This window comes from Sander lucioperca, chromosome 20 (assembly GCF_008315115.2).
Source record: "Sander lucioperca isolate FBNREF2018 chromosome 20, SLUC_FBN_1.2, whole genome shotgun sequence".
In the NCBI taxonomy this organism is placed as follows: domain Eukaryota; kingdom Metazoa; phylum Chordata; class Actinopteri; order Perciformes; family Percidae; genus Sander; species Sander lucioperca.
Genome location: NC_050192.1, coordinates 8,541,267 through 8,560,423, shown reverse-complemented (window position 1 = coordinate 8,560,423; position 19,157 = coordinate 8,541,267). Strand labels below are relative to the sequence as shown.

The window sequence follows — 19,157 nt, the reverse complement described above, 5'->3', positions numbered from 1 at the left end:
CTGTTTTAAAGTAAGAAAAAGAGGCGAGAGGGTGTGTAGCTTTATGCTTTTGCACTGAGCTGTCACACAGCTTTTATTCATCCCCGTTTCAAGGCATATCTCTGGTAAAAAGAAACAAATAAATCAGAACTAAAATACACCTATGGTAACAGAGAACCTTTGCCACACTGATAATGCAGGAAGGAACAACCGACAAGGTAACAAGTGACTTCTTGCGCCAATTTTGGTTTTGAAATCACAAAAGAAAAGTGTCAGAGGAAGTTTGAAGACACTTGGCAGTATGTATGCAATTACAATAAAGCAGAATATAAATACAGCCATGTTTGGCTTAGTGAAAAAACAAACATGCATATCAAAAACACTTCATGCTCAATTCAAAGCCCCCCAAAGACAATACAGGTTTAATATAAAGTTTTTTTCTTTATCTAAAAGTATTCAAATTAAAGTTAGAGAAATAGTCCTTTGTCCTCATTGCGAACTATTTTTGATCGATTTGATAAGTTTTAGGTTTTTTTCTTTCAAACATTCCTGACCTTCAGCTTTTGGTCCCTTCCATGCTCAACATACGAACACTATGCACTAAGATGGGATACTGATTATTTGTCAAGATATCGTTGAAGGGAAAATGAATGTCCACAGTAGTCGAGACTGTGGGTCTGGGTGCCGTCTATTGATTGTAGGGGACACTGGAGGATACAGAGTCGAAAGGATAATCGTCACGACCAGGATCTCGTACCTCGGAATCCACAATACAGGAAGTAAACAATATGCGCTGAAATATAAGCAGCTACTGTTCATCAAGTAGCTTATAGCTGTGATGACAAAAGGTAAGATTGCCATGAAACACCGACACACTGCACATAAAGAGACAAGTGTTTTGTCTTGTTTTCTGCACATACTAGTGTGTTTAAGAGCTGGGATGTAAGAGACTTGAGATGGGGAGCGGGCTGGTAAGTGTGGATCCTAAAAAAGCCAGATAAGATGCTTGATGTGATCTGCACCATGGCTATTTTAGACTCACTAATATTAGCACACTGCCCAAAGACACATTTTAAACTAAATCACAGAGTTGGACACACACTACCCTTAATTCACCAAACAGGCACGCAGTTCATTCTCTCACTACTTTCAAGCCACATGCTAAATTGGGATCAGCTGCATACTCAAGATACAGGTGCGTATGTCATTCCGAAATCCCTGATGCGCCACTTCTTGAGTGCAAAAATCCCAGGTGTTCAGAGAGTCGGGTGTCAGTTTGGAGATTCTCACTTCGCTACTTTGCCTCTTTCCTCCCAAAAGTAGCCGGCTGGGACCAGAGAGAGAGTAACGGTGGATACGACGGAGGATGGGGCAAAAGGGTGTAGTGGGTGGTGAGTATTTTAGCAGAAGTGGCGACTTAACATTTGGTCACTGTTAGATTGGGTGTGTCACGTGCAACGATGATCTGCACTCCATCCCCCCCGCTCAGTAAAGCCGCTTCTCGTAACTGTGGAGGCAGAGAAGAATCGGAGAGAAATCAGCGCATGCTCGAATATAAATGACTTTAGCTGCTACAAGTACGCTAACTGCAACTCACTTTAATTCAGCAAACTGCATCTACCCTTTACATGTTTTCTGAATGCATTTGGCAGAAAACTGCTAAATTGCATTTGCACAAGAGTCAGTGTGGGACATGTGATACAGCCTGTCCAGTCCTTTTTGATAAAGCTTGCTGCTAGTCAAGTTAAAGTTAATGTCCCTTCTTTTATGCAACTACAGAGCAGGTTTATTTCCCATGCTGGGTTTGCTAATGCCAACACATAACAGGAAGTAATATTAGAGCCAAGCTGTTTCTTAGCAATGTCATGATGAAAATCATCTACAGGTATGAGAGTCGACAAAGAAACCACAGTTTAGAGTTCCATGTCTGCTTCTGGGACTGACAGATGACATAACCTGCTCTCAGTGCAGAAACTGCCTCTACAATTCAGTCCAACTTTCAGTCCAGTTTTGGTACTTACGAGTGAAGTCCATGAACTCCTCCCTCCACCTGTGCAGACATGGTCCTCTTTTCAAACTTCAGCTCTCCAGAGTACATCATGGAACTAAAAAAGATAGAAAGATGGTCAAATATAAGGCACATCAAAGTTAATATCTGCATTATAACCAGTAATTCACCCACATGCTACTCACCGGAGAACAGAAAGACTCTTTGCCCCGATGTCCTGGCAGCCATGCTGGATACCAGCTATCAGGTAAGGTACAAACTTGTGGATGGAGCCCTTGTCCTGGACCGAGCCTGACACACCCTGGGCTACCTTCACATTGTCTCCCTCACTGTGGAAAGACATCAATCAAATTTTCTCCACTGGAATCACGCATTGTGATCGCTGCTCTGGAATTTTGGCTTTCACTACTTTTAGCCTCCCACATACCTAAAATAGCGTTTCTGGCTGCTTGTGCTCTTCTCCATAGCGTCTAGGGAGCCCATACCACGGTACTTTTTCAGCCGCACACCATCTGAGAAGAAGTACTCCCCTGGAGCCTCAGTGGTTGCAGCTAGCAACGAGCCCATCATAACTGGAGTGGGAAACAGGAAGGAGAGAATTATCTGTTGTTTTACTACCCAATCTAACATCATCGCTGCTGTGATAAACACGATTGCTATGAAGACTGGATTGTTCTAAGATTAAAAAGCAGTATGAAAAATGACTGTTAGACAAGGCCTTCTTCTCACAACGTTACACCTGTGTGTCATAATCTTTGAAATCTCACCAGTCGATGCTCCAAGAGACAGAGCCTTCACCACATGGCCCACAGTCTGAATGCCGCCATCAGCGATGACTGGCACACCGAAGCGCCTGGCATACTCTGCTACCTTGTACACAGAGGTCCCCTGGGGCCGCCCACATGCCATGACTAGAAGGTAGAAAGCATAGCAACATGACTGCCATGGAAACAGATCAGGTTAAAAACAACAAAAAAAAAAAAATCAGATCAGACTTTTGAACAAACAGAAACCAGCTTAAATAATAAGAAGCAGTGTCTATTTCACTGGTGACTAAGTTATTTTAGGTTCATGGCTCTTTGCTGAAACATGTCTCTTCTGTTCTTCTTGGCGAACGTGACCCAGTCTGAGCACGAGAGGCCGGTCCCCATGGCAACCCAGAATGGGGCCTTGGCAGATCACCATGACAACTAGGAGGATCTCAGGGTATTTTTTACCGTTGGCAACCAAGCCTTTTCTTCTCACTGTAGTTTATAGCCAGATTAAGACCAGGTACAGCAGGCACTCGGGTGCTACAGTTTAATATATATGCTTCTGTGTCCCAATTTATTCTTTTATATGGCCAGTTATATGATCACAACATTATCTTTTGTTTTAACGTGGTGCTATACATTAACCATTTATCTCAAGTGAAATTCCATTTCTGCTTTTCTCTGATAATGAGGGGGAAAAAAAAGGAGTGTGTTTAGGAGATTTAAAAACAGGGGCGAGTACCTTCCTGAGTGATGCAGATGGAGCCGCAGCCCATGCCGACTCTCAGAGCATCGACACCAGCATCGATCAGATTCTTGGCCTGGGCGGCTGTAACCACTGTAGGTAAAAAGAATAAATGTGTGTCAGCAAACGTGTGCAAACCATTATATTTTGGTGACATTATAAGAAAACTACCAAAAAAAAAAAAAAAAAAAAAAAAAGCAGGCAGTGCTATGTGAACAAAATCAAAGTTGCTTGACTAACACAGTATTTCCACTGACATGTATATTAACTGAGGCAACAGCTGTAACAAGTGTTTCTTTTTTCAACAAACTTACCATTTCCTCCCACCACCTGCAATTCTGGATACTTCTGTTTAATATAATTTATCATGTTGATTTGATACACCGAGTTGCCTTGTGAAGAGTCCTGGAGATCCAAAAACATTCATGGTTTAAGTAACAGATAATACAGGCTAAGGAATGCAGACAGCGTGTGTATTATACAGACATATTTCACACAGAGAACACACATTCTGCACACCTACTGTACATTTAGACAATACTTTACCTTTAGTGCCTAAGGTCAATTTCCAGATTAATGATATAAAAAAAGTAAGTTCCCAGTAAGTTATAGTATATTGAGTCATGGAACTCCACCATATTTGATTTATGGTTCTACTAATTTACACTGTCCACAAGTATAGTAGTATATAGTAGTAGTAGTAGTATTAGTTAATGCACTGTCCTACTGGTCTTGCACAACAGCACACGTCCTCTTCATCAGTGGAAGTCATCTAAAACAGTATGGATTTTTGCAACCTATGCTCAAATAATGACCTAACTTTGGTCCAGGCATTCTCACACATTTATTACAGACTGGCACCAGTGATAGGATATACATAAGCCATAATTCAACCATTAAAAAGCACCCACCAGTACAACAACATCCACTCCAGCCTGCACCAACAGGTCCAGTCTGTATTTGTCATCCTCCCTGGTGCCGATGGCGGCGCCACACAGCAGCTGTTTGCGTGAGTCTTTGGAGGCCAGCGGGTAGTCCCTGTTCTTCTTCAGATCCGTCCTGGCAATAATGGCCACCAGCTCGTCGTTATTATTTACAATGGGAAGCTTGCCTGGTCACGGAGAAAGTGAGGTTATTAAATTGCATGAGAGTGCTCAAAATCCAACTAGAAAAAGCGGCTTGTATTCACCTTTTTTACTGCGCTGCAGAATATCATTGGCTTCTTTCAGTGTAACACCGGCTGGAGCCACTACCAACTCCTCCCTTTTTGTCATGGCCTTGGAGATGATGTAAGCATCATTTCAATGTTAGAACAATTAAATGAGGGATCCCAAAACAAACATTTTTTTTCAACTGATGGATAAACGGTTTCTTAAAAAAAAAAAAAAAAAGCATAAAAATACACACCTCCTCAAGAGGTTTGCCACGGTCTTTCTCAGAAAGGAAGTCAATATCTCGGGAGGTGACGATGCCCACCAGTTTGCTGCCCATTTTGCCTGTCTCTGTGACAGGAATACCAGAGAAGCCATGTCTTACTTTGGCCTCAAACACATCCCCAACTGTCTGGCGCGGACTCATCACAACTGGGTCTGTGATAAAACCCTGCTCAAACCTCTGGAAAGCAAGAGAAACCAAACAAAAGGATTGCAGTTTGTTTTTCTCTTCGTTTGTGTAAAGCAGCGCAAAACATCACACAGCAAGAAACACACATTAACATGCCAATACAAGAAAACAGTAACACACAACACACAAAAACACACACACACACACACACACACACACACGGAAGACAATTACCAGAACCTATATAGGGACAAAACAGTACAAGAGGAGAAGACAGGTCAAGGTGAGATTTTAGTCCTTTTGATGTATTTTGTTTTGTACAGACACACATGCGAGTGTGTAATGGTGATGACAACAAGACTTAACTACGAAAATGCTAAGATGGTGTGACATAAAACACAAGTTTTGAAAATGGTCCTTTGTAAACATGAAGGATAATTATGGTTTACCTTAACCTTGCGGACCTCATTGGCTTGGAATTCTGGTGTGCAGTTGTGGTGGATGATACCAATGCCTCCCATTAGCTACCAAAAAATACAAAAAAAAAAAAAAAAAAAAAAATGTATTCCAAAATAGAATTAAGCAATACATGAAAAATTGGTTTCTTAATATATCAGCAGTTTTGGCAAAGCAGTGTCTTACAGCCATAGCAATTGCCATTGCCGACTCTGTGACAGTATCCATGGGGGAGGAGATGAGAGGGGTCTTCAATGTGATCTTCCTGGTCAGCGCTGATGTCAAGTCCTAAGAGACAAAAAGGAGGGGGATGCACATTTTAATGGCTTCACAAAGAGGAGCTTGTTTCTGTTATTTTGCACATGAACCACCAGGGGGCAGACTAAACTTGGCAGATTCAATCTACTGTACAACTGTGTCTTTGAGTGGTTTTACCTTTAAAGTGCTCATATTATGCTCATTTTCAGGTTCATAATTGTATTGAGGTGTGAATCTTCACTGATCTCCCGATTCGATTACGATTATCATGTCAGCGATTCGATTCCATATCTTGACGCATCACGATGCGTCAAATACATTTTTCTATTAAAGCCATATAGGATATTTAATTCATAGCTTTTCAAGCTTCAAAAACAAAACATTCTGCAGTGCTCTAACACTAAATAAATTGGATACATAAAACTACAGCACTGAGCACATGGCACTTCCTGAATGTGCAAAACATAACAGAATATGTAAACAGAAATGTTGTTAGGCCTACATTAAATTGTAAACAGAAATAATCGATTATGGCCCGGTCGATTATCGATGCAGCATCGTCCATGTCCACGATTCGATGCGTCGATTATTTGATTAATTTCAACACCTCTAATTTAGAGGTTGTACCAGAATAGGTTTATGTGGTTTTAATTTTCAGAAAACACCATATTTTTGTTGTACTGCACATTGCTGCAGCTCCTCTTTTCACCCTGTGTGTTGAGCTCTCTGTTTTAGCTACAGAGTGAGGCATCACACTTCTGTTCCATCTTCGTTGGGAGTCGCACCTGTGCAGTAGCTGGGTGAGGACTACTAGCCAGTCAGTTGCAGAGTATGAGGGCGTGCCACGCTAGCAGCTAGGCGAGCATTGTAACGTGTGTTACAAAGTGACGCACGTTTGTCACGGAAGTAAAGGCTGGACTACAATAGAGCAGTTTGGAGCAGTTTGTGAACAGTGTTTTTTCTGTTGGAGATGGTAAGTGCATTTGGGCTTTTTCACTTTGTAAAAGTGTACGTCATTTAAACTTTTGTGCATCACCTGTGATACAAGATCTCTGCAAACAAAATAAACGGCACGGTCCATCAAAAAACATTTCGTCCTCTCTGGGACAGAAACCTGACTGTCTGGAAAAATGGAAATGAGCCATACCACTGTGTCTCCAAATTTCACATTTAACTTTAATATCTGACTGATTCCCACGACAGCCAACACCAGCTTCTGCTATCGTCAACTGTGTGTGTGAAAATAATGACATTCCTTGCACATGGGAAACCAGCAAATGAGTTCTATGGTGTCCAAGCTTTTACTCCTTATCTGTGACAGACATAAACTATGGAGGCTTTTCTCAGGGCTTCACGGTCAAGGCAGGAGAAGTCAACTAACACCCCTTCTCCATTTAGAAAGCACAACTGCACTAACCTGCTAAATTCAACTGAGAGTTAGGAAAACATGTCGGGAACATCACGACCCCGAAGAAATTCCCACAACAGCTCCATGCACATGTGGCCCCTCTTCATGTTTCCATACAAAACACCATACAAAAGCTAGAAAGTATATTACAAATGTAAGTCCGATCTACCGAGTCCCTGTGTGAACATAAACTACTCCATTCAAATTGGTGACTGAGGCCAAATGTGGAAGCATTTGTGTTATTCAAGCTTGAATTGACTCACTATCCTGTGGAAAAACTAGGGCAAGACAAAGGCTCTGTTGAGACAGCCAGTCCATGACAACGTGGCGAGGCAGAAAAGCATCTCACACAGCAACGAGGGCTCTCTGTAACTCTGAAGAAAATGGGGAGAGTTTAGAGATATCAATTAAATTACAATCCGCTGAGATGGACGAAGCAGAAGTGAGGGGATTACATCTAAAGCCCCGAGATTAACTCCCTTCATCTGCTGAGAGGTGGATTGAGCAACGGACCAGACACAAATGTAAACACAAGGGTGAGGGAGCAGCCAGTGGGTGACCACATCGGGCAAAAATAGCAGGGAGAGGAGACATGATGCAGACGGTTTTAATTGGGCAAAAAAACGAGAGCTGCCATTATAAACGTGGTTGAGGTCTGGAGTACAAGAGACTCCACTGTAATAAGTCTGATGGTTTAGGAAGTGGCTCTGCCAAGAATGGTCTGTCTGCTGACACTGCCACATTATCATCATGAGGGGTGTAGAAGAAACTAGGGCTGAACGATATACCGTTATCGTATCTATATTTAGATATGAACATTCAAGATATTAATATCGAAAAAGTAACGATATAAACGATAGATTTTCCTCCGCGCACGCCCTGCATGTACAGATCTGGCAGTCACCATATTCACTTTTACGATTGCCCTTGAATGCACCATTACAGCCAGCCAACCACAAAGCTTAATTCATGTGGATCGACAGCTGAAGCCAGCCAATGACAAACATAGAAGGGCAGGAGTGAGGGAGACGGAGACTGACGCACACACACACACAGGACATTCACAGCGGGGAAATCGAAACGAAAGAAAAGTAACATGAGTGCGGAAGATAATGCGGCCGGTGGCGATGCAGAAACTAATTTTGTGCCAAAACATAAATCGTCCTCCATTATTTGGAGGTATTTTGGATTTAGAAAGGATGATGTCAACCAGAGCGAGGTGTTGTGCAAGTCGTGCTTGGCGAAAATTGCGACGAAGCAAGGTAGCACAACAAACATGTTTCACCACCTGAAACAACACCATCATGTGCTGCACGAAGAGTGTATGACAATGAGAGAAACACTGGGGACTTCTCAGTCATCCCAAAAGAGGCCCAAGCAAAGTATGATTGCTGATGCTTTCAGTAGTGTTACACCATATGAGTCGACGTCCACCAGACATAAAGACATTACAGACGCTATAACTTATCACATTGCAAAAGACATGGTACCCGTGTACACAGTCTCAAAAGAGGGCTTTCAAAAAATGGTTCGCACGCTGGACAAGCGTTATAAACTACCATCCCGAACACATTTTAACCAAGTGGCCATTCCAAAACTCTATAATGAATGAAAAATGAAGGTTGAATCCGAGCTCCGCGAAATCGAGTATTTTTCTGAAAAATGCTTGATTTTCACCGAACCCGTAGTCATACCGTATCGTATCGATATCGAGATATCTGGCATGAATATCAAGATATGAAATTTTGTCCATATCGTTCAGCCCTAGAAGAAACTAAAGAAATGATTGGCTTGCCTTTAAAATACCCAGGAAAGTCTCTTCTCAGATGTGACGATACTTGCAACAATCTTCTGAAACAACAACCGACCTTGCATGCCCTTTTGTATTCTCAAGTATGTCCTTCACACATAGGTGTACTCACCACTTCGTCTGAGGTAAAGTCGATGAAGCCAGGTAATATCAGGAAGTCACTGAAAGACATAAACAACATGTAAAGTTAAGGGGCTGATGCAACTAAGCATGGCTGTGAGGTTCAAAAGTATCCATTAAAATAGTAGCAGCTAAAGAGTTCATGTTTAAACCAACATGGAAACACTATCTGCATAAAATCAGCAAAATGTCTCCAAACAGAGAACTGAAAATGTTTGTCTACATTATAAGGTGCTCACAGGGTGAATTGAAAAGCAATCAAATGGTGAGTACTATTGAACAAAATTGTGTTTAAAATAAAGAATTTGGGTAAACACAAATGAGATAGGTCAACAAAAAAGAAAGACTTTGAATGCCAAACAACCTAAATGAACATTTGAATTATACATGTGTTAGATATTTAATTAGTTTGTCATTACCTGATCTCTTTCTACTCATTTCCTTCTGTATAAGAATTTCACGCCAGTTTAGAGCCTGCAACCTATTGTTGGATACTCTTTTAGGGTTTCCCATGGTTCCCAGACTATTGCTAAGTTACATAGTGGCTGAGAACAGACATTGAGTGTAGCTGGGTGCATTCTGTACTTGGTAAAAAAGCTACAGTTGATCTGTATCAGTGCGTTTGTTTTTAAACCACAGCCTGTATTTTGTTTTTTTGTTTTTTGCATATGTGGGTGTAATAAACAGGGCAGTGGGCCGAAGGAAAGATGCAGGAATAATGAAAGCTTTGTATGCCATGTGGATGGATGTTGGAGGAAACTGCAGGGGAAACAACAGAGCGAGGGTATGTGAAACAGGTAGATGGTGAGCAGTACAGGACAGGTGGACATAACAGAGTCTAAATGAGAATGGGAGTTGAGAGTGAAAGTAGAGAGCTGACCCGCTAACAGATCTCTGCTGCTTCTTTTGCTGAAATAGTCGCCAAAGATGGGACACTACAAGGGAGGAGTCCTGTTTGTTTCCCTCACTTTGGAGCTAAAAACAGCCACAAACATCAACGACAAGCAGAAGTCCAGCACACATCTGCTAGCATTTAGCAGCAGCCACAAACCTCAGCTGCGACACACAGGCTGCACCTACTGACTCAGGGTCAGCGCTACACCGGAGCTCATTTGAATTCTAAAGAAAACACTGGCTTGGTGCTGCCTTATTATGGTTTTCATTTGAGTGGTAAGTGTAGACGAATGCATGATGCTAAGCGGGAGTCTTCCCCTGCTTGTACCGACACCGGTCCTTGCCTGGTCATAAAGGAGAAATACCCCACCCAAAAAACATCAATTCAGCTGAAGGCATGGCACCCAGTGTTCTGTACTTGTAGCAGCAAGTTGAACAGGGTGAACTTGAAATGAGTAATGCCGCGTGTTAGCAATACCCGTTGATAACGCATTACGCCGTTTTTTTGTGCATGCAAACAGCGTAACAACATGTCCACAGATAGAAGTTGGACATGCTTGTGTGAACGACTGATTTAGTGAGACACAAATAAGACAGAAGTGCTTATAACTTTAGGTTACTGCAGCTTTTCACAACTGTTGATACAGTGGGAAGCCATGTTGGATTTTGAACTCGGGCTACTGCGAGGTTGTCCGAGTTCCGAGCTTGGAAATCCAAGGTCAGGGGGCGTGTTTACGACTTTGACCTCGTTAAAACCGAGTTCCGAGGTAAATAGAACGCGGCGCAACACCTGTATGTCTGATTGTAACTGGTTTGTGTGACGAGGATGCTGACAGAGGACCATTATTACACTACAGTTAGCGGCAGGGATTTATTTGCTACAGTAGTTCTGTCAGAAGTGTAACAACAATCAGAAATAAGTGCTATTATGCCAGCCCTACGTTTGAGGTAATCAACTGCTTCATATTCAACTATGATTTAATAGTTGGTTTCTGTTTGCAAAGTAACTTGGCCATAAGGCTGTAAATGTTCAGTCAATGATCAGTGAACACTCTATAGTGTATAGTTTAAATGATATGGTTTAGTTGAAGTACTTTTGTGTCTAGTCTTCTGTGAATGGCAGTGACCCAGTATTTAACAAGCCTGGAGCTTGAGAAAGTGGCATAAGAGGCACGTGATTACATGGATTGTTTGTCAATTTATTTTACAATGTATACATGTTTACAAACTTTACTCTACAGTTCATCACCTTAGCTCACAATGTAAAGCTAACAGCTAAGAACTCTTCACCCATCTCGGTCTATGATGAGGCAAAAACACTGGGGCACCTTAACTTTCTAGGCTGTTTCAGCAGCGTTGACAGAAAAATAGAGTTCAAAAGGAGCACTGATTGAAAGAGCATGTTCACAATCATGCCCACCTTGCTGTGTCTCTGTCTCACTTTTTCTAGGTGGCTTACTTCCTTTTTCTCTAACTAATAACCTAAAATAAAAAAGATACTAAAAAGATAAATTAGCAATATCTTGCTTGATTGTATTCTTAGATCCAGTACCTGTGACAGGAGTGTATGTGTGTTGATCAAGTCATTGGGCATATACAGTACAGGGAAAGCGGACATACATTTTAAATCTTGCAACAGAAGTTGAAACACTTCCACTATATCTGGCTTGAAAAGAGTGATGCAGACACTTTCAACCCCACCCACCCCAATTCCCCCTGCATTACACAGGTCAATTCAGGCCATCATGTGCGCAACCCTTCCTTCGGTCGTGATGCACTTCATTACAGTGTGGAGAGGTTGTTCAATCACACGCGGACACACTCAAACATAATTACGTTTTCTATTCAATTAGCTTCTGTAAAGCAGAAGCAGCATGATTAAAGCAAATAACTGGTGGATTTTAGGTTGATAAAACCTTCCAACTAAACTTAAATCGAAATGCAGTTTTTTTGTGTGCAGACGATGATGCGGTAATACATTAACTAATGTACTTTCAGGGAACACAGAGAGCATCTGAAGTATTGATTGTAGAGGTTGTTAGAACCTGTGGCAAACATGTTCAACAGGTTAAGCACTGTGATGGATTTAGGACAACGTTTTAAAAGAGAAATGGCATGCTTCTCAGTGTACAACACCCACTACAATTAAGTAGTACAACCCTTTGCTTCATGTTATTCATGACAAAATAAAAGTGCGGTTACAAGGATTAACAAAGAAAAAAAATTGTCAAAATCCTAATAAGTGCAAATACAACGCATTTCTTGTTTATCACCGGAATGCTTACCAGAGCTGAGTGAGGTTAAGTAAGAAAAAAATTAAATTAGTACTTAATTATTACTTTTAGGTAAAGCAAAGTGATTATAATAAAGTGCATGAGCTGCTCTGGCATGCATGTTGCATTCACAGGACAGGTCATGCACTTTGAGGGTAGTTAAAGTTAATAATGCAGTTATGTGCACTGGAAGCAAATTTGATCCCCATGATCAAGATCAGATTGAGCATTCCATTAAGCCCAACATTTATCTTCTCCATTCATGCACTTTCATGGCACCAGATTGCTTTGGAGGGTCATTTGCTTCCTCTTTATGGATTCACTATTTGGAGAGACAAAGGATTTTTAACAGCACAGTTTCAAAACGGTTTGAAGATGACTGTGTTACTCACTTGTAAGTCAACCCATCTCCTTTAGAGCATAGCTCTTCAGCCGTATGACCATCGGAGCCAACGCACTGTTGGTCAGATCTGCTGGTTCAAAATGTGTTGGCCATTACAAAGCACTCCTGCGTACACTTCACCCACCATTGCACGCAGGTGAGGTTTTAAAATCAGGAGACCTTACTTTGAATGAATTTCATTACTTTACTGAGATTTTCGGAAAATCAAATCAAAGTTTGTGATGCAGGGAAACTTACTTGTATGTTAGGCCATCTCCAATCGAGAAGAGCTGCTGAGCTGAGAGTCCATCTTCAGGGACATAGCCTGTACCACCGCTGATTAAGTAATCCGCCATGCTGCCAAATGATAAGAGCCAACTTCAATCAACTGTGCAGCCCAGACACTCAGATAAAGATATGTATCTGAAGACAGTAAAAGGATGCTCTGCAAGAACACATCCACTTTGCAGGCAGAGCTTTAGTGACCTTCTCACAGAAAGACATAACCATAGCAACATCAACATCCCATAGCCAGCTGCAGGTTAGTGCGCATACGTGGCAACAGCTTAATCTGCTTGCAAAAACAAGCTACTAATAATTCGGTGATACACTTGTAACAATGTTGCACACACTAAATAGAGGCATAGTTTTTATAACTGCTGCGGAGACATCACGGGAGAAGACGTTACTTAACATTAGATCGCACAAAGTACCACAAACGCATATGTCACTGTAGAAATTCAACTAAAGCAAAATATGGCCGGGTGACTTACTAACATTTAACTGAACCACGCACTACACTATTTTAAAAAGGTAATGGTAAACCCATATTCACTGAAACGCTGTCCAAAGAAGAACACGACATCCTCAAAATGTCGTTTTTCTCTAGTTAGCTACTGGCCTGGTGACCTGCATTGCATTATCATGAGCTAGCAGACATTAACGTTAGCTATCTCCTTGCACTGCACATTCGTAACGTTAGTTAAAATATGCTACTTGTTTATACAGTAAAAGCTGCTATAATCTGCGTTATATTAGCCATGCTTGTATCAATTTTAGCCCACCACATATCTCACCTCAGAAGTACCTGGTTAACCATAGCACTGTGTTGGAAACTGACATTATGCACAAAGCAGCGCTTTTTAGAGTAAATCAAATGTCTGGTTTACATTTTTAGTCACCAACCATTACGGTCTAGCAAACATTGCAAACCGTCTTTGAGAGTTTAATGCATGCCGAATTAAAGAGTGGCTCTTTTTTATACTATAGCATCTAAAATATCTTTCTACCTAACAATACGAATTTTCTAGCACAGAGGAAACACTATTTTGGATTAAAGATTGGTGCTGCGTTCAGGCGTAATTCGGGCTTCATGCCAATGTACTGTGTGTACATGAAGGGTGATAAGACGTTATATCTAGCTAGCGTTAACATTTTAGAAATACGAAGCAGAGGTGATGTAACGTTACTTTAACGGAAAATAATCTGCAATAGTAAAGTTAACGTTACCATTAAAGTTAACGTTAGATGGAGTAAATACGTTCACAGCACTGAACACTAACGTTACACAAATATCTGTTTACAGTCAACACCACAACAACTAATGTTAATTGTTAGCTATCTAGCTAACGTTACTACTATACAATTGTCCCAACTGGTGTAACGTTAGATGTGTTGAAATTGTCTACTAATGTAGCTACATGCAACTGAACTTTTGGCAGACCAGACATGAGCCGAGTCCACACTACGTTCAACTTACAGACATGTGGGAGCAGCCGTTAGCATTTAGCTAGCATTAGCGGCTTGGTTATTTTGGCTTGCCCTACAGAAAACGACCCCGAGACTTTAAATCAAGCTTTTCTACCGTTGGATAGATAGGCTACCAAGTGGTTTAAACTACGTAGCTTCTTAGCTATCGTGCAATAACGTTACAGCATATTTTCCTAGACGAAGTTACGTTAGCTAACGTTATAGCTAACCTTTTGGAGCTGATGCCCACGTTGACCAAGGGAAAGCAACTTTCCAGCTGTGAATCTACAGAAGTCGGGCTAAGAAATGCGATGATAGACACAGTAATTTCTTCTACCTTGAAGAACAATCTCGAAGAAAAAACAGGCTGTTCGTGGCTCCAAGATGTAAAAGTACTGGTTGGCAGTAAAGTGATTCAGAAGTGATTGCCTGCCTGGCGCTGCAGACAGTGCGTGTTGGTGTTATGTACTAGCAGCAGCGTCACATCCCCTCTCCTCCTCACGGAGGCGTGCTTAACATCTGCCTTTTTGCTGCTGTATACAGTCTGTGTCATCCATGGTTTGTGTAATCAAGTTACACTGGTTAACGTGGAACGAAAAAGTTTAAGTTTATTTATTTCAAAAAGGGAGAGTGTATATTAATAAACATTTCAAAGAATGTAAATATACAGGATTATAGCCAAAGGCAAATTTTCATCCTTAGTCCCTGACAAGTTGATGGTTCCAATAGAGCTCAACAGTGACCGCCCACTTTTTTTCAGCTCTGTCTCCGGAAGTGTTTTTCTCCATTCAATTGTTTGATTGACGTTTCGAAAATTGCTTATAGAGTTTTAAGTCTGGAACCAAGCCAACCAGCTACGAGATGAATAGTGAGCATAACACATTTGAGTCGGCGCAAAAAAACATTTTGAAAACGGCAAAAAAAAAAAGTCAAAGGTACAAGACCGTGTATAGAAACTATCAGACTTCAATGGTAGAAGCTCGCTCTAGCCGTTCGCGGTTTCGCGGGTACGGTAAACGTTTGTCTGTCAGATGCATGTAGTGGAGTAAAAAGTACAATATCTTTCGCTGAAATGTAGCGGAGTAGAAGTAGAAAGTGGCATGAAAAGAAAAGACTCAAGTAAAGTACAAGTACCTCCAATTTGTACTTAAGTACATACTTGAGTAAATGTACTTAGTTACATTCCACCTTTGCTATGCACATTTACTTTGTGCAGTTTTGAGGTACTTTTACATTCTTCCATAATGCTTCTTTATCCTACCAGTAGCCAACATTTTAAAAGGATATTGGTCTTTTTACTCCACTACACATGCCTTCTTTTCAGATTAACAATTTACCTACCAATTGTATTGCCATGTTATAAAATACTATGCATTGGCATATATTCAACTTTACAACAGTATGTGTAGTTAAAATAAGTCCAGACTGCAGCAATATTAAAATGCTGCTAATATTGCTTACTACAGCTTCATGGAGCAGATCAGAGTGACATGTTTCACTACCAATACAGTTTTTGTTGTATCTGCTGCCAAAAAATAAGGGATATTATTTTTTACACTTTTTGTGACAACAGGCAATTAGGTAACTTGAGTACTATATTTGGGGCTGGCATTTCCGATATATTGATTATTTCTTGCAGGGATGTTTCACTGATTACATTTCAGATATTGAATGCAATAGAGAACCACATCATATTCTCTGTTACCCAATATAATTCAAAGTCCTCTTGTTCTGTATTACTCATAGGTGATGGTTGGATCTGTTTCCCACTCTGTGTTTGTGTCAAATTAAATGTGGGTCATTGCAGATATGGGTCAATGGTTCCTGTATGCACTGTAGCTATTTTGAGCAGTTGATTCAGCCTTGTTTATCCCCCCTGCAGCATGCTGCTCACTCTTCCCTTGATGGTGCATCACTGAATTGTCTGTGTGCAGAAACAACTTTAGAAGATAAGTCATTTTTTGTTGTTTAAGCATCCGCTCATAAGTCATAAATATTATCTACATGGCCTTCAAACAACTCAGAAATTAAGTGTGCCATCCAAAGCAAGGGCTTTCGCCTCAAGGGCATTTGCAAACTGATCCAAATGCAAGTGTGTGTGGACATGTAAACTGACCCGACGGCATGAAGTTAATTTACATGTGCAGCCTTGTGAAGGCACAGACAGTGCAAGAAATAAAGCATGAAAGCCAGAGGACTTACATCACATTGTCTTTTGATTTCACATTGGATATTGGCATTAAGGGTTGATATTGTTGTGGCATTTTTCCATTTCATTTTAAGTCTTGCTTTTGCTTTTGAACTTGAACATGCATCATTTTAAAATCAAGATTAGCTGTGAATTCTGGGGGGAAAAGTTTTACCTTTTACAAATGTTTTTGCAGAACTCACACTTCCTGGTAAGAAATTAAATCTGCAGCAGGCAACTTTGCAATTACAAATAGCTACAAAAAGCTTTCACATTCTGTGAAAATAATAAAACAAACAGATGTATTTTAACCTAAATATTGTTTGAGTTGTGGCTCATTCTCCATATACTTTCTCAGCAACTCACCTCTCTGGGCCTAGACCAGCCTGGATGCGTGTGGCGCTGTATCGCTGGGCTGCAGTTTCATGTCCATGGCCATGTGAGGTTTGCCGGACATAATGTTGCCCTTCCTGGGATGAAACGTCGGTATGTGGGGGCTGAGTGTCTCCTACGATTCTTCGATAATCCACCTGCTGGCTCTCCCTCGCTGCATCTGCACCAAAGTGCTCATAACCATACCCCTCCATCGTCCGTCCAAGGTCAGTCCCAGGATCCAGTGGCCCTTTCGCTTTGCTGTGCAGCTTGCTTGCTTGCTTTAAATTAAATTTACAAAGTCAGTGAAAATATCCAACAGCTGAAGATTACATGTGTAACGGAAGACTTCTTGAAACCCTGATTTCATATGAACTTCATAACCCAAGTTTGGAGGAGTGACAATTTGCAAAACACATGCAAACTCTCCATTTGTTTCTAAATATTCTTATCTGAATTCCTTTGTCTTCTCTATTTACTCTGCCTTCCAGACCAGATATGGAGCTGCATTGGTGTTCCCACACAGAGGAAAAAAAGACCTGTCAGGCTACTCCGTCTGCCCCTGCACAGGATGCACCTGCCTACAAAAAGGCACCAGCCACCTCTAGGCGTGTCGATAAAGGGCGTCACCTAGGAGATTCTCCCACTGAGAGGGTGTCACCGTGGAAATGATGCCAGCAGCAGAGCGTTGTTGTGGAGAGACTGTTGTGGTGATGTCTTCGAAATCTTGGAGAAGATTTTCTGTCATATAGGCAGAGGGTAATGGAGAGGGTAGATGAGCCCTGTACTGTACTTATATGTAGGATAAAGCACTCATTGCCCCGAGCGTTTCCTTTACACGTTGAATGGAGTGAGTGCTACTGTCCTGCTGAGTGCTCTATCAAGCTCTCTATGTCCTGCTCCCTCTCCATGTATGGGTTAATCCTGCTTTCTATCGGTGGCACCACGTCACTTTCACAAAGAGGATTTCAGAATTAAAATAAACAGGACTAGAGATGAGCTTTGCAAAAAAAGCAGCACATTTTTGCAGCGCAAACAGCAAGATCATCACTATGGTGTTCTTTTTATTTGTCTCGCTGGGCTCCACTAAAACCAAATACATACAACACATATCATTTCTGGAAATATTTGGCACCAAGGAGCGTTTTTTTTTTTTTTTTTTAACGACTCCGGACTTGAATGATAAATTTAGCTTCTCACACCAGGACCGATAGGTGTTTTTTGTAATGCTTCTTATGCTTACGTCCAAGCCTCGTGGAAAATGTGGGTTTCCAATCCACTGCTAAGTGAAACTGGGGCTATACAAAATGAGTCTGTATATGAATAAGCTCTGATGTAACCACTCCACCTCCTAAAAAAAGGCAGAGATTAGACTCACAAGCTGACACAACATGTACTTGTACCTTGACTCTCCCGAGTGAAGCTTGCACCAAAGTGCCAGTGTTACATAATCACTCTAAGAATTTTGTTTTCAAAAGAATGCACCCTATGGTCTGCAAGCATGTTTTTTACATGCAGCGCCATCCGTTCACATGTCAAATGAATTGTTTCTGACATCAGAAAATGGTGTAAACTCATGCCTTTGGTGGGATGTGCATATAGTATGCAATGTACAGAATGTATGTGTTGTGTTAGCCGTTGTTTTTTTTGCTAAACAAGTGTAGAAATTTAGCAAGGGGAAATGTTTCCCCTCCACACAGACACACAAGTGGGCCGTTACTCTTCTCAAAGGGATCACCTCCAGGTGACTGACTGTTTGTGACAGTTGGTGAGATGTTAAGATGGAAAATCCTCTTAAGCCCGTCCTCTGAGGTTCCCCACTTACAACTCGCATTTATCTTTAACACATGGTAACGGAAACCCCATCCCCCCAACACAATGAAGATAACAAATTAGAAAACTGACTATTAGTATCAAAGATACATTCTGAATATATACATTTGTATAATCTACTGTAAATGGATTGACAAAATGCTGCTCCTCTGACTGTAGACCTTTGCTGCTGTTGTACCCTAAGATCATGTTATCAATGGCATTAAAGGGTTAGTGTCTCATGCACTAAAAGGGATGGGAGCACACTCTTAATTTCACATGTGCATGTCCTTAAGTTGTTAACTCCACTCACTCATTCATTTACATTTATCATAATGAATGTCATGTGCACAGTGTGGATACTCATTGGCTGGCTCAGGCAAATCAG

The 19,157-nt window shown here is 41.2% G+C and overlaps 1 protein-coding gene across 10 annotated transcripts; it reads right to left on the bottom strand.

Moving 5' to 3' along the window:
* Positions 1-34: 34 nt before the first annotated feature.
* On the bottom strand, positions 35-17,499 carry impdh1b (IMP (inosine 5'-monophosphate) dehydrogenase 1b). 10 transcript variants are annotated; one of them, XR_004107425.2, is made up of 18 exons: positions 16,952-17,499; positions 12,907-13,005; positions 12,659-12,739; positions 9,092-9,140; positions 5,690-5,791; positions 5,497-5,571; positions 5,282-5,287; positions 4,892-5,098; positions 4,674-4,761; positions 4,396-4,595; positions 3,799-3,889; positions 3,482-3,577; positions 2,755-2,898; positions 2,415-2,559; positions 2,173-2,316; positions 2,001-2,084; positions 1,402-1,486; positions 41-1,306 (listed from the first exon to the last, which is right to left on the bottom strand). XR_004107425.2 is itself a non-coding variant. In XM_031313239.2 (17 exons), the coding sequence occupies exons 2-17, from the start codon at positions 13,002-13,004 to the stop codon at positions 1,465-1,467; spliced, it is 1,632 nt and encodes a 543-aa protein (XP_031169099.1). In that variant the 5' UTR covers position 13,005; positions 14,735-14,924; the 3' UTR covers positions 35-1,464. The 10 variants fall into 10 exon arrangements, 9 of the variants coding, with proteins under 9 accessions (XP_031169099.1, XP_031169102.1, XP_031169101.1 ...); XM_031313239.2 differs by lacking the exon at positions 16,952-17,499 and adding an exon at positions 14,735-14,924 and having other exon boundaries at positions 35-1,486; XM_031313242.2 differs by lacking the exon at positions 16,952-17,499 and adding an exon at positions 14,735-14,924 and having other exon boundaries at positions 35-1,486; positions 12,659-12,736.
* Positions 17,500-19,157: the final 1,658 nt, after the last annotated feature.